Raw genomic sequence first — 19,848 nt, forward strand, 5'->3', positions numbered from 1 at the left:
CTAACACAAAACAAAATTTAAAATAAAATAAATACAATCATTCGATTTATTTTATTTCATATTTTGTTTCGACTACATTTTTTATTTATTGTTTGCGAAATTTAGCTTATGTTTAATCCTAATATTATTTTCTTACAATGCATTGGGAACAAAATAATATTCACCTTTTCGCTTTTAGAACACTGATGAGAAAAATAAAGTATGTATTTAAAAGTTAGTATTATACGGGGAAACCAAACTTTTGAGCCCAAGACAGATAGTTTTTCGTAAAAGTTTCATAAAAACAAAGTAAAAACTTATTACAGTTGTTATCATACATTTTCTAACAGTGTATGGAAGAAAATTGGAATTCCTTCTTTTAAAATTCGTGTTACATCAAAACCGTTTAGTTATGAATTAAAGTTTTGTACAGTGTAGTATCGAAACTGTGTTGTAGAAGTACCGTGTTATACGAGGGACGCCTGTATGTTAATTTTGAACTCGAACTAACTTCAATAATTGTGGTTTCTGTAGCAAATTTTAGAAACATCTTTCAAATTAAAACCAAACCAAAGTCGAGATTAAAAAGTGAATAGAAAACTAATTTACATTTCCTATTCATTTAAATGTACAAACCTGCAAAAATTTGTGCTATGGTTTACTTTTTTATTTAAGATCTTCTTTTTTTTTTAATATATTGTAAATATTTTTAAGAATTTCAACTACTAATAAAAAATCTTCTTATTGCCTTTTTTTCATTCAGATACGCTAGTTTTCAGCTGGAACTATTTTCAGTAATTGAGGTTTTGTTATAAAATCAAAAGAAAAAAAAATCATTCATTTTGTAAACAAAAATCAAGTTTCTAAAATTGAATGGAAAACTAATTTACATTTTTCATATTCATAAAAATGCACAAACATGCAAAAAGCCTTGAAACTAAGTTTTTACTATTTTAAACTAGCCTATTTTAATTTTCCTAAAGTAAGAGGAAAGTATGGTAACAAAATCTAGCCAACAACCCAATGACAAAATTCAGAAAACCAACTAAACGACAAATTTCCACAGAAACGTGCATCAGCATAACTTGAGGGAAAATTACTTCGTGCACCGCCATTTGGTGGATTCAAAAACCGCAGCCACAGGTTATAAATATTAATATAAATATGTGCTATGCATGAATATTTTTAAAACATAGATAAATATTAGGGAATTCATGATGATAGTAAAACTCATATTTATTTTGTGATGTCTTCTTGGGGCTTAACGTATGTTTTTAATTTCAAAAAGCATGAAATTTACTTTCTTTAAAAAACCAGTATTGTTAACTTGTGATAATTGTTAAAAGTTTAACTTTTGTCGTTTTTCTAAACTTGATTTGCTTTTTCGTGCGTTTCTAACTGAGAGAGGGTAAACAGAAAAATAGTGAATTTTCATTTTTCGCACTAAAGGGTTCTTGAAAATGAACGGAAATTTCTTGAGCAATCAACATTGTTTATTGTTTTTTAGTTTGCATTGGTCTTAATGTTAGACTTTTTCGCTTTGTGATTGGTAGAGAGCGAGTCACGTCATTCACTGCGTTGAGACTAAAGAAATTCATAAAAATTCTTGAAATAAATATTATGATCTGATTTTTTTCGTATTCATAAATTAGTTTTATTAATTCCTTTTTTAAAATTATTATTTTTATTCTTTTCAAGGGAGGGCGGAGGTGAGATTTTTTTTCAGATTGTTTATTTGTACATTATTATTTTATTTTAAGGCTAAGGTACTTTAATTATGAATATTAATTCATTAAACCATATTTACTTGTTTTTTACTTTTCAAATTTTGTTTTTTGTAAATTTGAATCCTTCGGATGTATAGAATCCCAAGTGGCATCAAAATGCTTCACTTATCCATAATCGTTTTTTTCCTTTACAATTTTTGAAAATAGTAATCTATTTATATATGTGTCATTGCACCTGATTGTCTACATGGATTAAGAGGTCCAAGTGTAAAAGAAGTAATGAATTAATTTTCAAAAATAATAAATGAATTCATTCGGCGCAAATTCTACGAAGAGATTAAAAACAAATAGTAACAAAAGAGAATATATGCTAAACAAAAACGTAAAGCCACGGACATTGAAAAACCAAAGGCAAGTATCTCTACAAGTATTCATTAAGAATCTCAGAAGCAGCTGCAGTTAGTTCCACAACTAGTTTTCAACGAACAGAAGAACATGGAAGAAGAGGTTGTCCTGCATGTCACCTAAACCTGCACACCTGATTAAAAGTCAGAAATCCATTAGTCTCCGCAAAACAAGCCTGACGTATCCCGCCGACATTTTTTTTCTCATTTGATGAAACCCATCCTAGGAAAGGATACAAGTTGTTGAAGATACAACAGTTGCATGGCACGCGAGCTTCAAAAATGCAGAACAAAAACAGAAGGGATGCAAAGAAGAAAAAAGAAAAAACTTTCCCTTCTCTGGAAATCGCGCTGTGTCCGATGTCAATGGCAGTGATTAATGGATGGCCTTTGTCTTCCCTCCTTCATTAAATGCTTGTTGGGAATCGACTTGATTGCATCGTTAGGCTTAAAAACGCCATCAAACATGGCGCCCCAGCTATTAAAACATGGCGGCTTTCAGCGGGGCAAGATATTTTGTTTAAGGCTGAAGTGCCATAAATGCCAGTCCTCTTGGAAGCTCGACAGGCTGATGAAAAATATTTGCAGTAAGATGCATCTAAAAATAAATGAGATCATCTCACGTCTTTACCAGTCCATTATTTCACAACGCGAGTAACGTTTAGCGAGTAGATTAATAATAATAGCAAAAAGATGGGACAAGAAAAACTACATTTCTACCAAAGGTGAAGAGCCTTAAAACTGACACCCAAAAACAATTCCTAAAGCTGACATCTTTAAATAAAGCAAATATTCAAAGCATTGCTTTTTTTTTTAATGACTTTGAACAGGGGCTCCCAAAGTGCGTACTGCGGCACTCTGGGGTGCTACAAGGAAGGGCAAGGGTACCGCAAAATGTTCAACGTAGTACACGGTATAAATGTGTTTTATATAGTAAGAGATAGATTAGGGTGCGTGAGAAAATTCTAATCCTTCAAAGGGTACAGCGAATCAAAAAAGTTTGGGAGACCCCCGACTTAGAAATATTTTCTTTGCTATGAAGAAAAAAACTGATTCTAAATAATTTTAGAAAATTGGTAATACTTTACATATTTGCTTCATCTAAAGGTATCGTATTAAGGAATTGTTTTTCTGGTATTAAGCATAAGGGCACTTTCCCTAATATAATGAAAGTTTTATTGAAAACTAGCCGCCTTCGGCGACCAGCTGGTCCGCCTTTTTACGCCAGGGTTGCCGCCTTCGGCGGCTGCATAGACAATTTGGCAACGGTATTAATCAATGTTTTTCTCAATATATCAATATTATCATCTGCCTTTTTACGCCAATGTTGCCGCCTTCGGCGGCTGCTTAAATGTTTCGTGGCGGTATCAATCAATCTATATCATTATTAATTTAAATAAAATATTTTCTAGATCTATCTTCAGTTCTGTCGTTTGGAATATTTTTAAAGGATGGGAGGGGAGACACAAACTGCTTGCTCTTCATGCAAATTTTGTCGAAAAATAACAAAAAACACTTCTACTTTTACTTGAAAGCATTGTTTTTTCAAAGTCATGGTGTGTGTGGGGGGGGGGGGGCATTGACACCCTGTTGAAGTTCCTTAAATAACGGGCATGTCTCTTTCTTGCTCTCCATCTACTATATCGACCTCTGCATTTGTCTATCTATCTATCTATCTATCTATCTATCTATCTATCTATCTATCTATCTATCTATCTGTCTATCTATACGATCTATGCGTATCTACCTCTGACAGTAATTAACAATGTTTTCAAATCGTATCGGCGCCCCCTTTTATTGAAAATATGTAGGGTCTGGTGGGGTAAAGTGGTCATAAAATCGTAGGTTTTCAACTTAGGTGGATAATAAATGCAACAAATTCTTTAAACACTTCAACTTTTTTTGTTGTTATTTTACATTGCATTATTAAAGAACACGGTACATTAAATTTTAGGAAGAAAAATATTGATTTTAGTAGTTTTATAGAACTTTCTTTTCCCTATGTTTTTATGACCACTTTACCCATGGGGTGGGGGAAAGTGGTCATAGCATGGGGTAAAGTGGTCATAGTTAAAAATAGTAGCAAAACCATTATAAAAAACCCTAATACTTGTATATTTCAGTTGTTTTTATAATTACAAGTATATTCACGAGTACATACGTGTGTACACGAATATATACGTGTCGTGTTATACACGAGTAAACACGTTTCTATATGAGTAGATACACGTATACATTAGATACATGCATGAACGTGCCTACTCAAGTATATACGTGTATATACAAGTATATAAGCATATATACTTGATTACCTACAGGAGTCTATACGTGTCTACATGAGTACATACGTATCACATGTATATACGTGTCACGTATATGTACGTGTCACGTGTATATACGAGTATATACGCGTATAAACGAACATCATATGCGCGCATGCACTTGTATCTCGAGAAAATACGTGCATACTTGAGTATACATGTGTATAGTAGACGTATATACGCATATATAAGCGTACATGCATACATATACGGATGTACACGAGTTAATTCGTGGATACATCCAGTGCGTCTTTGTACGTGTTTACTCACGTATATATAATATGGAAGCACGAGTATATACACATGTACACGTGTACACACGATTATATACCTGTATAGACGTATAGACATACACTAACGTGTATACACCAGTACATGTATGTACACACGAGAATATACGCTTATATACAAGTCGGCCTACAGAGTGAATCTAAGCTCTTGGGCAAAAATCAAAGGGGTGTGTGAGAGGGGAGGATAGAAAGATAAGAGGAAGAAAGATAAGAAGCAAAGAATCATAAGGAAGTTATAATCACTGACGGGCTACATGCACACAAAGCCAGGAGGCAAAGCAGGGCACAAATTTGTTGCACACAGATGATTTTACTTAACATTTTAGTTTTTAAGGAATATTTAGAGCAGTTGTTGAAAGTTACGGTCCGCATCGCAACAAAGGCCCAGCGGCTGATTAAAGTTTTTCAAAAGTCTCGTTATTGCAACAGAGAGGGATCTGTAAATGCGACGCATGATGTTTTTTCAGCTAAAGGCCGTAAATTTCATCAATCGGTTTAAAACTTTCTTAAGTCCTAAAATGTTGTATAAAATTGCATTTGTGTAATATATATATATATATATATATATATATATATATATATATAAATTTGCCTTTTTTTTTGCATCCATCAGTTTCTCACTTTGCGTGCATGTAGCGCGTCAGCATTGTGTTTGTGACCATATGTTCCTTATTAACTCTTACTTCTTCTCCTCTCCTCTAACACCTTTTATTAATTTGCTCAAGAATGCAAACTCACCCTGTATACATGTATATCATATGCTTGTATGTAAGTGTCTACTCGAGTACGTACGCGTATATACGTGTCTACCTGAGTATATAAGTGTTCTTATATATACGAGTATAAGCGAGCATATACGTGTATAGTAGAATGTATAGCTGTGTGGATAAAAAATACTTGCAGATACCCATATATGTATTTATTGGCGCATTTATGTGAATACGTCTATGTACATGTCTACACGAGTATATATGCGTATAACGCATATACTCGTATATTTAACCCCGTTTACTGTAAAAACAATACATATTGAGTAAAATTAATATTTAATTTGTATCTGCCTTATACCTAAGATTAAGTGACATTAGAAGAACAATATTCGTTAAGCCTAATATTATGACCACTTTACCCCATCTTACTTAAATTGCTCTAAAAAATTATCTAAAATAGATTCAGCTAACTGCTAATGAGTAAGAGTTCTTGAGAAATGTAGGAAGCTTCCTGTACAGTCAATCTGTTCCTAATTCTAACAAACAAAATTTCCCAAGGATGTTAAAATAGGTGTTTCGATTTTAAAATTTTTCATGTTCACGCAAAATATTTTTTTTTACCAAATAAAATTTTTCCAGTTGTAAAATTTTGTATTCAAAATGTAGTTTCTAACTGCTTTACTCTAAAATAAAAGTTTCGCATTCATTCGAACGTTTATTTCCAAGCTATAGCCATTTATTTGACGTATGACCACTTTACCCCATTGACCACTTTCCCCCACCAGACCCTATATACTTTAGAGAATTTCTCAATTGGAACACATTGCTTGGCACTGTTAAAGTTCCCATTCGTAAACATAAATGATAAAATTAACAAAATTCGCTCTTAACAATTTCGTGCTCTTTTCTCAAAACGTACACTCTTCTGCCTCACCTATTATAATGTGAAAGCAGAATGAACTTTATTTAATCCATAAAATCTAGCATAAAATTAAAAATAAGTGCAAAAGCTGAGCTCCCGTCAGTTCCAAACAACAACTCTTCAACATAAACCTAGACTATGGCTCAAACTTCATTCTGAAAAGGCTAAGTAATATTAGCTTTAAAAAATGTACGAGAAACCCTTCCCCCAGAATAATCTTTAATGTACGTACAGAAACTACGTAAGTTATTACCATATCGCACCCCGGCAAGGAAAGTGACATTACTTGAAATTCGGAATAACGTACTAAATATTAATTTAAAATCTTCATTTTACTCTCTTGCCACAAAACTCGCAAAGTTAGCTTACATAACTGGTGTGTGGTGGCGCAGGAAATATATAATCAATACTAACAAATCATTAAAATTTCATATAGTTTAGAATGAAAATTTTCAAACCTATGCTTACCAAGTAAGCATTATTAGTTTAGACAACAAAAACTAACCAGAAATAATCACATCGTAATGATTTTGAACCTATTAAAACATTCAAATTTTCTATCGCGTAAAACATCCTTTTCTACAGTTTTTTTTTTTTTTTTTTTCAGTGTTGTGTCATTTTTCTTGCCGGGGTGCGATAGATTGACATTCGAAAAATCCTTTTCGTGTAGTGTTAAGTACAGAAACTCAAACTTATTCTGAAACATCTATGTGATATTGTTTCTTTCTATCGCAAGAAATAATTCCTGCAATGTAATCATCAATATACATCCAGAAATTCTATACGTCGTTGTAGTAAATAAAGATCTGAATTTTCATAAAATCATTTTTATGTAGTATATGCTATATGATTAAGCCTTATTCTGAAACATCTATATGATATTCTTTTTTTATATAGCGCGTGAAATAACTCCCGTAGAGTAATCCTCAACATACGTTCAGAAACTGTGTAGGTATTGTAGTAAATAAAGATCTGGCTTTTCATAAAATTCTTTTTATACAGCGTTAAACTATGCTCCTCATACCTGGCAAAGCCGTGGACTAGGGAGGGGAATATGACCGACTCTCACTCTAACTCCAGAAATTTTATAGCCCTCGACTTCATAATATTTACCCCAAATTTAGTCCGACTCCGACTCCACAGCTCTAGTACGAAGTACTATGATTCAAATTTCATTCCGGAAAATCAGAGTGATATCAGTTTCCTAAATAGCGAGAGAAACCCTTCCCGTAGAGTAATATTCTTCAACATATGAAGTTTGAAACCTCCCACAGTAATAAGAGAAACCAAGCGGCAGTTTTTATAATTCGCAACTCCAATAAACTATAGGGGGTGCTGCCTAATGGCGGATGAAAAAGGTAAAACAAACAAATGCCGTAACTTATAACTTGCTCTGACGCTTAGTGAATGACAGTAATTTTTCATCGTGTTTGTGGGAAGTTTTCTTTTCTATTCTTCTGAAATTACATTACATCATAAACTGTCTGAAGCCTGTAATTTACCCCCAAAGAAAACACGCGGAATAGAATGTTTTACCTTTTTCTTTAGTATTGTTAATCACCGCAAGGAGCGTATTCGAGCTCTGGAGTTGGGAATATGATTCAGTACATTATGGAATTTTAGCAGGGCTTCACATTAAGCAAAATATGAGATTATATCTAGAGCGGACTGTTCTCGTGAGATTATTCTTTCCTCTATTTATTCTGCAAATGAAAAACTGTGCGACCAGAATATAGTTAAAACAAATAGCCACTCTCCGCTCTCTCAAGATACAATCTAGATTTTCCCACTGGAATACCTCTTCCTCTCTGCTTTGAAATTTCAAATGAGTTTGTAGCATTTCAAAAACGTTTCTTAGCTGCAAAGCTTTGTTTGTTTGTTTGTTTTGGAAAAAAAATACTCTCACGAATCTAAGTGAGAATATAGCATTTAGCAGTTGTGCAGTACAATAAAAAAACTCATATTGATTAAATATACGAAACAAATTTGATTGACATAGTTAATTGGTATTGTGTTGTTGGCGTTGAATTCGGTTGACAAAATTAGAAAAACTCATTTGTAAAGTTTTGACTTTTCGGAGTTGATAAGTCAATATGTAACAAATATTGAAAAAATCTCGGTTTCAGGTTCTTGGTTGAGTAGCAAGTATGATGTAGAAGAAATTATAAAAGTACTTAATTATTTTTCTAAAACATGACTTTTGTAGATTTTTATGATTTTCCTTATTTTTTAAACTACTTTTCTCAGTAGATGAATTTTAGATATAATTGTCGAAAAGTCTTTGTATACACAATTTTATTTGTGGAGTCCTGATGAGGCTAAAACATAAACGATATTGACTAAAATGCACCGAGTTCTTAAAGAGAAGCACACCGTTTAATAGGAGCCAATTGTATACTCATAAAAGGAACTGATGCCACTTTTTTTTAAAAAAAAGTTTTCATGATCAATTTCTGACAGCTTTAGGCAAGAAATCTGCAATATTCAAGCATTTAAAATTCTGCTCCCAAAAGTTTTCCGTAGCAAAAGTTTAAAGCTGGTGTTTTCATGCGACAGGAAAGTTATTGAGTGTCAGGATGTTTTTCAAGCTTCTCAGATCAAATGAGAGTGAGGCATGGATCATTTTTGTCAAAGTAGTCCTTCCTTTGAAACCATAAACCAGAAAACTGAGCTGAGTTGGTTCAGACTCTGGTTAAAAGACCCAGAAAAATGTTCTTCCAATCATGCATGCACCAAAATGTAATGTCTTCAAGATGTGCAACATGAGTGGCTAAAAGAGATATTTCACCGACACGCGCGGGACAATTCGACTTTCGACTCTGTAATTTCAACAGCACCGGAATAAGCACATTATTCAATCTTTACATTTGATACAAAGATACTCCTGGCACAGTTTTAATTTTATTAAAGAACTTTATTACATAAAATTTAATTTATTTGCATGTGTCACGTGGAGGATATCCAAAGTCAACTTCTGTAGTTTGCCGTATGCATGACTTAATATTTTTTTTCTATTAATACAGCAATGGTGAAACAAAAGCAGGTTTTGAAAGCTAAAGTTCCAACATAAAGGAAACATATCTCATTTGTTGAGAAATAATAATTTAAACCGTTAAAGTAAATATGTATATGGGCATTCCACTGAAAACGGTTGTTTTGTTCCGTACGCGACGGTTCCTAAATTTAAATAAAAAAAAAAGGAATAATTTAAAAAGGTAATGACGAAATTTTTTATTTCAGAAGTCACACGTACGTTTGTGAATTCCTAAGCAATGAAATTTTGTTCACAACCCTTTTACATTATTGTTTTTAATGAAATGTATGAAGCATCAAGTGCGGGACAAAATTAGTTTTCCGTGGAATGGCCCAAAAATAGAATATACCGATTTATCTGTGCCCCGAATGTGACAATTGATCCGTCTCCTTTGATTTGAAAGAGATATGAATTTTTTTGATAATGTTTTTGAGTTCATCAAATGTGGTTTAATTTGATTTTTGGCCTGAAAATAAAGAATTTCCCTTTTCTTTAATAGTAATATAGTTTTCTCAGCGTTAGCTTTATTGAGGACCCGTGTTCCTAATAAGGCCACTTCGTCTGTTTGTTAAAATTACTAAAAAATAATTGAAACTTACATTTTCACGTGGATTTTTTTTCTTATTTTGTGTGAGTCATGTGATGAATGTGGCTCTTTTTGGCACCTAATAGCACCCTGAAGGAGGTACCTCTAATGCTGCAACGTTTCACCCTAAAAAGGTGCCATAAGCAACCAGTAGTTGTAGCAGCGTACGATTAAAGGTCGTCACCTTCAGCAATGTATGACGATGTTTAAAATGAATTGGGATGTGCGGAAGCCGCATTTTAGGGGTAGTTTCAAAACTCTTACTGTTTAATTATCTCTCCCCTGTCCGTAAATCAAATTAAATGACCCTTTTCTTGCCTTCTATGTTTAATTTCGAGATTTGAGATTTAAATTGTGACTCTTTGGAGATTTTTATGCTCGTAATAAACATGAAAATTTCACAAAAAGATTCAAGAAATGTTCATCTGCCATTTAGATTGGATATGAAAATTATTACACCTACATCAATAATGAATCTTAACGTTTTTACCAGGTAAAAGTTGATTATCTTTACTAATAATAAAGCTGAAAGTCTCTCTGCCTGGATGTCTGTAGGGTGTCTGGATATCTGGATCTCTGTGACGCGCATAGCGCCTAGACCGTTCGGCCGATTTTCATGAAATTTGGCACAAAGTTAATTTGTAGCATGTGGGTGTGCACCTCGAAGCGATTTTTTGAAAATTCGATTTTTTTTTTCTATTCCAATTTTAAGAACAAAATTATCATAAGATGGACGAGTAAATTACGAAATTATCATGACGTGGAATGGGAGAGCGAATGAACATAGCCAATTGGCGAGAAATTCATCATCCATTATTTGTAAATATACAGGCGAGCCGAATGACCTTTTAATTTTCAACTACGGGCAAAGCCGTGCGGGTACCACTAGTTAGAAATAAAAAGGATATTTCGTGTTCTGTAGCATAGAAACGTTTAGCACAGAAGTCATATCTCTGCTCTTTTTATCTAAGTTGAATTATTGTCTCCAGGCGGTTCTTAGTATTATATTTTAATTAGATACACTATTTCATGGAACACGGAAAGTAGTTGTTAAATATCTGAAAAAGTGGCCTGTAAATCAAGTATATGGCTGTGCGAAACTTTAAAAAGCAATTTTTAAAATCTTAAATCGTGTAAAAAGATTACTATAGTGATGCTTTCATTAATACAGTTTTGCCGCAAAATTATAACTAATAAACATGAATATGTTTTCTTACATAACTAGGATTATCGTGAACAAATTTATGTTCATAAGAGTTGATGAAGATATTATTCCCGCAAACGAATTTCATTGCTTTAAAACGATTATATCCCGCGAAATTGAAATACATTATTAAATATAATTTTTCTGCTAGCAATATTGTTTCAAAAGTTACAAGAGTGTTATCGCGACGTAATTAAAAAAAAAAAAAAAACGCACGAGAAACCATGACTAAGGAAAGAATCTCTAGCGATTGCATTAAAGAGAAACAAAATTAAACATTATGTCCCAAAATCCAGCATCTATATTGCAATCATTGGTAAGGGTAAGAATTTACTTTGGAATTAGTATTTATTTCTCTCGATTCTCTTTATACTAAAAATAGCCATGAAATTTGGTACAAAATTATTTCAACCCCCGATTATTTTGGTACAAAATTATTTTTTAATTGCACTAGATGGAGTTTGTTCTACTATTTTCAATTCATTGTAACAGGAGCTATACTGCCGTGCTAAGCAGGGGCGGATTCAGAAATTTTTGTAAGGGGGGGCAAGTTTCAATGGCCAGCGTTATACCTCCTCCGTAAAAAGGTATCAGTTAAGCAGGGGTACCCATCCCATGGCACCCCTTCACATACTACGAAGCAACCCCCCCCCCCCCCGAATGAGATCAAAACCCTTTCAAATTATACTCTTCCTCTAAATCTTTTAATGGCAAAACATGCGCCATGGATCATATTCCCTCAAATTTTCATCAAAAGACACATTTCTTTAGGCAAACAGGCCGGTCTTGTGATTTGAGATGGGAGAGTGGTCCGAAAGAGCGTTAAGCTCATCAGAGATGATTGTTCTTTTGAAAATTAACAAAACTCTCAAAATAGCAATAGTTCAATAAACGAACCCAGTCACTCCGTTGAATTATGACGTCGAAAGGAAATACCAGACAGAACTAAGCAAAACAAAAAGGTTAACATCGATTTCATTGCTATTTTTTTATCTAAAAATTTGAAGTTTAATAAAAATTATAATATTTTTGTCACAGGGGGGATCAGCTGACCCTTTGACCCTCCCCTGAATCCACCCTTAGTGCTTGCACTTTTTATCAAAATGGAGTTACAGTCACCAAGTGATTCTTTGTCACATATTTTACCTAAATACAATGCTTTATGTTCATTTGTGAATGGAAAATATTTTCTAAAAAATTCTGAAAAAGTTGCAATTGTATCAAATACTTGGAGGCACACAACCTTAAACGGCAATTTTTCATTTTGAACTGATGCAGATACGACTTTTGCGCTTAACACGGCATTATAAGGAATTCTAATTTAGCGAAAATCATACGTTAAGCTTAATTTAAGCGCAGAGCTTAAGATCAAAAAGTTGCTGGAGACAACGTATTCGAAAATGACTTTTCATATATACAAAAAGGCCGTTTGCTTTTGCTTTGGATCCCCATAGTAATTGTGTCGTGAAATTTAGTGCAAGTTCGTTTGGATCCCGGGGAACAGGTGATCTTCAAAGTGTAAAATATATATACTTGCTATACCTATTTTAATCAAGTAGTTCTGTTTTGCTTAGTAAGCAAGATCTTCATTTTTTTTTTTTTCAAACCGTAATGCGTGCTCTAATCTGATTCTTAATAGCAGACGATTTAAATCTGCGCGAACCAAAGAAGATTCCATAATTGGGGGTTGGGAAGAGCTAACGAGCAGGTGGCGGAGCCCTCTAGTAGAATAAATATTTTTTTCGAAGTTTCGTGTAGTGACATTGCTTCATCAAATAAGTCTAATATCGGATATATACTTTTAAATCTTAATTTAATCTCGTTCAATTTATTTGATTAATAATTTAAATGACTGAAATATTTTGAAAAGAGATTTACCATTTCAATGTTATTGAAATCATCGACTTCAGCTCTAACGATGAGTAAAAGTTTCAAGTTCGTTAGAGTTGTCAGATTTTTCTTATAATACTTATACAGAAAAGTAATATTTAAAAAAAATGATTAATTATTTTTTCTTTTCTAAAACACTTAAATTTTTATAAAGTTAAGCTCCAGTCCCACTCCGCCCCCCCCCCCTATTTTTTTTTCGTCATTTTATAATTTGTAACAAATCTGTGGAGAGATCTAACAACGAAAGAAAATTGATGTAAAACTTATTTTTCTTTGTAAAAAGCTAAACTGGTTTTCAATATTAGTTAATGTGAAAAAAAAAAAAACTAAAAGGATGAACCTAATCTTTATATGCATTTAGTTTTTATGCATAACATACGATATTACAAAATTTTAATCGTAAAAGAAAAGTCATGCAAAACCCCCTTTTTATTACCCTCGCATGAAAAAAAAAACTCATTTCCTGATTTCTGTAAGAGTAAACGAAACGCGATGAAGGCTGTTTTCTCCTATGAAAATTTAATTTTTCTTAATATTTTTCGACAAAATTCAACACAAAGAAAATTTCTTGCCTTTTTTGTGACTTAAAGCAGTGGTGCTCAACCTACGGCTCATGGGCCTCATCCGGTCCGCGAAGCTGATTCAAACAACTTGTATTTTCTACCCGAAAAGCAAGATTAGTGACAGTGTCACAAATTTCATGCCAAATATTTAGAAATTGATAAAATACACCGCCAGCTCAGTTATTCCATCCGAAGACTGCAGTTTCGTGCTTTTTAGCACTCATCTGTAACTTACTGTAAAATTGAGAAATTGGTTTATGAAAAACAAATGCATTTTATAAAATAAGCATCAAATAATTGATCGCAACTATTATTTGTTTGTAATTTTGCTTCCTTTTCCATATTTTCCCATGTTATTAGAAAAGGGAGAACTGTCTTGAAATTTTATATGTGTTCTGGGTCGCGTAAAGGATTTTAATATGAGGTGCGGCCCACGGGCAGAAAACGGTTGGGCGCCACTGACTTAAAGCATTTATGACAATAAATATGAAAAACTAAAAGAAGTGATGTGAAAATTTAGAATATAAGTCTTTCTTCAAAAGCTCAATACATTTTTAATTTTTTTACGAAGAAAAAATTAAGGCATGAAATGAAGTTTTTTTTTTTTTTTTTCACTTTTCTACACAATTTGAAGAGTCATTATGTTGAATATGTATGTGTGAAAGATACACGATGTAAAATTTTTCCTTGAAAAAACAAAGCTTCATAAAGACTTAATAAGTTTGCGTTTTGTTGTTTTTTTTTTTTTTTTTTTTTTTTCATTTTCTCCTTTTTTTCTGATTTGAATTTAGTTTGAACAACATATTAGATTATTCTATTTAACAATAACTTATACTTAATTCTTCCTACTCTATCTTTTTAAATACCTTAAATTTTACAAAATAAATTAGTCAACTCTTCCCGCTTCATGAGCATGTTCTTGATAAAAGATCAGTTGTGTAGTGCACAAGCATAATTAGTGACATTTTGTAAAAAAAAAAAAAGGGGGGGGAAACGTTTCTGATTTTTTTAAATTTTTAATTCAATATCGGAATTTTCGAATTATTGGTTAACATATTTATAACTTTATTCAACATTTAACTATTGGGATGCTGTACTAAAAATCTATCAAATTGTCACTCAAAACATATGTGTATTACGTCAACGATATAACAATTTATTGCTCATCTTTGGCCAATCTTACAAGGAATAAAACGAAAAAAAAATACCAGTGATGAATGTACAGGTTTGGGGGCCCGTCATAACGCGTTTTAGAGGGCTCTTTTGTCTACCGCACAACTATATAAAATATTCAACACGCTCAGTTTTCAATCCCCTCTGGAACCCTATGGACGCACAGTGTTTCGATTACTACAAGCTAGTTGGACAAAAGTCATGTTCAAAATTCTAATCTTTGGTGTTGGGATAACTCAAACAATAAACCAAAGCATGATACTTAGTTATTTGTTTATGTCTAACTCCCTTTCGTCGCGTGAGTAATAATTTTCAAAGGTACGTATACGTTTGTAATTGAATAAATCAGTTGAGTTCCAGTCATCATTTCATCACACAAAATTAAAATGTTCCTAATTTCATATGATTTTATTGATCAAGATGGATATTTTCCATACTAGTAAGAGTTTTTTTTCCCTAATTTAATTAATCTATCTGATAGTGAAATAATTAAAAAATATATATAAAAGATGAACGACGGATTTTTTGCCTGTTTCAAAACTTTCAAGTGATGGCAATGAATTGTACCCATTTGTACCCGGGCTAGATTTTCTGTATATAGTAGCTACAGCTTTTCTATTAATAATAAGACGTATTATAGTCAGCACACTCGAGTACAACATATTTTTTTTACCCAAAGCTTTGGGTGCTTCAATAATTCTTCAAAGAAATCCCTACTCGAAAGAAAGTATTCTAGAGAAAAAAAATGTGTTGTACTAGAGTGTGCTGACTATAATACGCCGTAATACTAATGGGAAAAGTGCAGCTATCATATACAGAAAATTTGGCCCGGGTACAAACGGGTAAAATCATTACCACCACTTGAAATGTTTTAAACGAGAAAGAACTCCTTCGTTTATCTTCAAAAAATTTTAATATTGTTTAATTATCAGAGAGAGTAATCAAATTAGGAAAAGAAAGCACTTACCATTATAAATAATATCCATCTTAAACAATTAAATTATGTGAATGAAGGAACACTTTAATTTCGTGTGATGAAATGATGAGTTCTGAGCTTGACTTTTGTCCAGCTAGCTTGTATTAATCGAAATACTGAGGGACGTAAGGGTTCTTCGCAATTGCGACAAGGTAAATTCACCAATGAAGTGAAATTCAAAGAGTTAACGTGTTGACTAATAATTACAAAGAAACAACGAACTAAGGATATTAGTTACAACAAAATTTAACCCACTCTTGTTTCGGACTTGCAAGAAATCTCTTTCTTAAATGTGTAAAAATGAAACTCATGACCAGTTCCCATCAATTTTTCTGAGGGTATACTCCCAGTAATCCATTACGCACAATATGTATATGCGATCATACACATAATATGAAAATTTTTGAAGCTTTAGGGTATACGCTACATATCTAAAAAATGTTTGAGAGTATACGGCGTATATGGAGTATGTTAACACTGCTCATGACAAAAGTAACTTCTGTAATTTCCTAAAAACTTTTGTACTGTAATTTTTATGAAAGATTTAATTAGTTAAATTGTTTCAGAGTTACTTTTTATGAATGCTTTTGTGGAAGTATATTATCCGCTTTAGGAGTCCTTATTTCACCCCTCAAATTGCTTCATCTGTTATTTCGCTTCGCCGTCTTATAAGATAAACGCATACAATTCAAACCACATTAAAATAAAAGTAGTTCAGAAGCTATACTTTGTGACTAATTTTTTGTTAAATCTGCAATCGCATGTTCTATCTAAACACGTGGTATACAGTGATGAACACGGAAGAACTTCTCATTTAAAGTAGCACAAATCTTTCCAGCAAGCAAAAAGTTGTCTTTAAAGACAGAAAAAAGTATTCAGTAAGTTACCGCTCTATAGCCAGGGCTAAGGCAGAAATACATGAAATACTCCGCCAGCTCAGTCAATTCCAGCCGAGGACTGCAGTTTCGTCCAGCTCAGTCACTCCTATGCCGGGCTGATGAGTGCTTAAAAGCTCGAAACTGCAGTCCTCGTCTGGAATTGTCTGAGCTTTCGGAGTATTTCATGTAAATGTACAGTGTGTCTGAAAAGTTCTTGACCTATTTTTAAAATTCAATGAAACGTAAGAAATCGTCGCATAAGATTGTAGTTTGTGCTTAGTACTTCACAGGTTCAAGAATTTTTTATGACATCGTAAAGAAAGGGAAAAAAGGAATAGAAAAAAGTAATCAACATTGACGACTGTATCGTTACGGTAAAAAAAACTAACGGCATGTGAGGTATTTAATCGTTTTATTAAACAGAAATTAGTAACCTTTAATACCAGAAGGTATGAATATGTTGCTCAAAACATATCTAAGCAGTACTCCTGCTCACCCCATGTCTACAAATGGTACAAACATTGAACTCTGGAAACGAAATGTATTGCTTTCTGTTAGATAAAATGATGAAACACCTCACATTACCTTTGTTTTTCTAACTGTGAGGATACAGTCGTCAATACAAATTACTTACAGTTACACTATATATTTTTTTCTTTTTTTTTCCTTCTTTTCATGGTTTCGTAAAAAAATCTTAAACCTGTTACGTGTTATAGCTCAAGCCGCATATTCATACGACAAATTTTAGCCTTTTTTTAATGAATTTTTAGAATGTAATTAGGACTTTTCGAACACCCTGAATAATTATTGAAATAATATTTCAATCACATTGAAGTAATAAATAAATAAATGACTCAAAGTAAATGCGATTTACTTCAAACAAACATAGAATAGCTGTTGCTGTATATTATCGTACATTGATATATAAATTCATAGACTGTGGTGAAATAACAGCTTTTAGTGGTGCTGCAGTGTTCCCAAGTGGGACTAATACAAATCTGTCATGCCTTTTGCTCTAAAATTGATAAAGGGATGAATGTTGGTCGTAATTGAGGAAGGATGATTGAAAAAGGTGTATTACTTCGCCTACAGCAGCTAACAAGTCAATCAATTATAATATTTCTCTTGAATATCACTTAACTTGTAAAACTCCGCAAAACTGATGAGAATGGCATTAAATTGTAAAATATTTCAAGCCAAACTATGGCCCACAAGCCTTGGAAAGGATGACAATAGTTTTCTGGGTTTAGTCATACAAAAAATTTTGTTTTTCTGATAATTGTGTTTCAATTTAATATCAAAAGAGTAAGAAAAAAACTCCATCCCTCCCTCTCCAGTTTCAAGTTTATCTTTTTTTATTTTTTTTTTATTTTATGGTGCTGCTTGCAACAATAACTTGCTAAATATGTATTAGACAGATTTTTTCACTAAACTTTATCATCTTCAGACAAAAGACCAACTTTGAATGATACATTCAAAAGAAAAATGTGTATTAATTGGTTCTAAATACATAAAAAAGAACGCAAAAAATACTCAGAAAATTATGTTAATTTTATTTTTGAGAAAACTAGTGTCTCGTCTGGAGGGGCGACACTAAAATAATATTCCTTTAAATCAGAAAGAGAAAGATATGAGTGGAAACTGATTATCTCACATAAAAAAGCACACTATTTAAGGCATTCAGTATCATTTTTAATAACTTTTTATGAAACAAGTAGTAGAAATAGAGATAGTTTCCTATTCGCATACAAGTAATTTCAATTTTTGGAAGAAAATGCTATTTTCATTTGACTGTAAGCAAACTATAAATAAATATCTGTCAATGAAAAACATTTTTTTCGGTACTGTTATATACTGACAAGAAAATTAACTAATACTGTGCTGCATTGACACATTATAATTACATTTTTATAAGTGTTATTTAGTTTCTCCTACTGACGACGTCATGACTGAGAGTGTTAAGAGGGATTTTTGAATTTTAGGAGTATTTGCAAAAATTTGGCACAGGTCCGTCATTTCAGATTTTTACACGCTGATTAGGCGGTTGCAGGTTTTTACAAGCAGAAGCAAAGTGTGTACACTCTATGCAAATTTTATCGGGTAACAACAACACCACGCCCCCTTTCCTGTAAAAGCATTATTTTTTCAAAGACAAGGAGGGCGCAGTTGACGGTCATTTGGGGGAGGGGGGGCAATTGATTCCCCCATATGACGCGGGCCTGCCTTGGTCTCAAAACAATGAAAATAAATATTTTGAAAAATAATCTCACCTCTTCCGCTGCGGCCGACAAACCTGAGATCGTTGAACTTGGCCACTTGGTTCTTCATGACAGCCGTCGCGTTTCTGAGTTCTCCGCAAAAATTGTCGTCGTTGCCCGCCCGGACCGTCACCACCGTCCCGTCCACGACTTCCCCGAGACTGACCACCCGGAAGGCGACCGGGAGCGTCTTGTTCGACCGCCAGTGCGTCGGGAGGGCCGAGCAGACGACATTCGGGCTGCCCGTCTTCACCAACTCGCCCGGGTGCTCGCTCAGAACTTCCGTCAGTGTCCGTTCCACGGGCACGAAGAACTCAGCCATCGCATCGCGGGAGCCGCTCTCCGCCGACAAGTGCATCGGTGTCGGCCGTGCCCGATTAGGCCTACTTCGAACACTTTCCGACTTTGTTTTTGTTTTGTTTTTTTCCCTCTCAACCAGACGACGGCCGATCGCTAAGTTGCTGCTTAGAGAGCGATCACAGCATCCTGCCAAGTCGTCTGCAGAAATGTTTCAGAGCTACTTCACGCGATTATTTGTGTTTTGGTTCGATTTTCGGTTTTAACTTTAACCGCGGCGGTTCGCGTCAGCGGGAGTGCCACGCTCTTCTCTGCTAAATCGCCGCTCTCGCGAGAGGCGTCAACAGAATCGTCTGCTTCGTTTGTCGGAGATGTATCCCTCCGCGCCAGTCCCTCCTTACGATGCTGCCGCTCTTGAAAAGAAGTGCGGGATCTTTAAACTTGAATAAAAGTTTCTATGGGAGCAGCAATTGACATGAATCTTGGGATGCGTTAAAACGGCACCGTAAAGGAGAAAAAAAAATCTGTCTTTTTATCTGTTTTATTTTAATTCAAATTTTTCCTAAACACGTTTTTTATCTTTGTTCCAATTTTTTTTTAACTATTATTTTTCTAAAATTAATTTTTCATTCGTTT

General features: G+C 33.6%; 1 protein-coding gene across 1 annotated transcript in view; it reads right to left on the reverse strand.

Annotated features, from left to right (window-relative positions):
- Positions 1–19,273, reverse strand: part of LOC129225670 (runt-related transcription factor 3-like) — a 156,574-nt gene extending 137,301 nt beyond the window's left edge. Inside the window, exon 1 of the mRNA XM_054860144.1 lies at positions 18,928–19,273. Coding sequence (XP_054716119.1) covers positions 18,928–19,273 — 346 coding nt within the window. The remainder of the gene's footprint in view (positions 1–18,927) is intronic.
- Between the last annotated feature and the right edge of the window lie 575 nt (positions 19,274–19,848).

The sequence above is a fragment of the Uloborus diversus genome, chromosome 7 (genome assembly GCF_026930045.1).
Source record: "Uloborus diversus isolate 005 chromosome 7, Udiv.v.3.1, whole genome shotgun sequence".
Lineage (NCBI taxonomy): Eukaryota > Metazoa > Arthropoda > Arachnida > Araneae > Uloboridae > Uloborus > Uloborus diversus.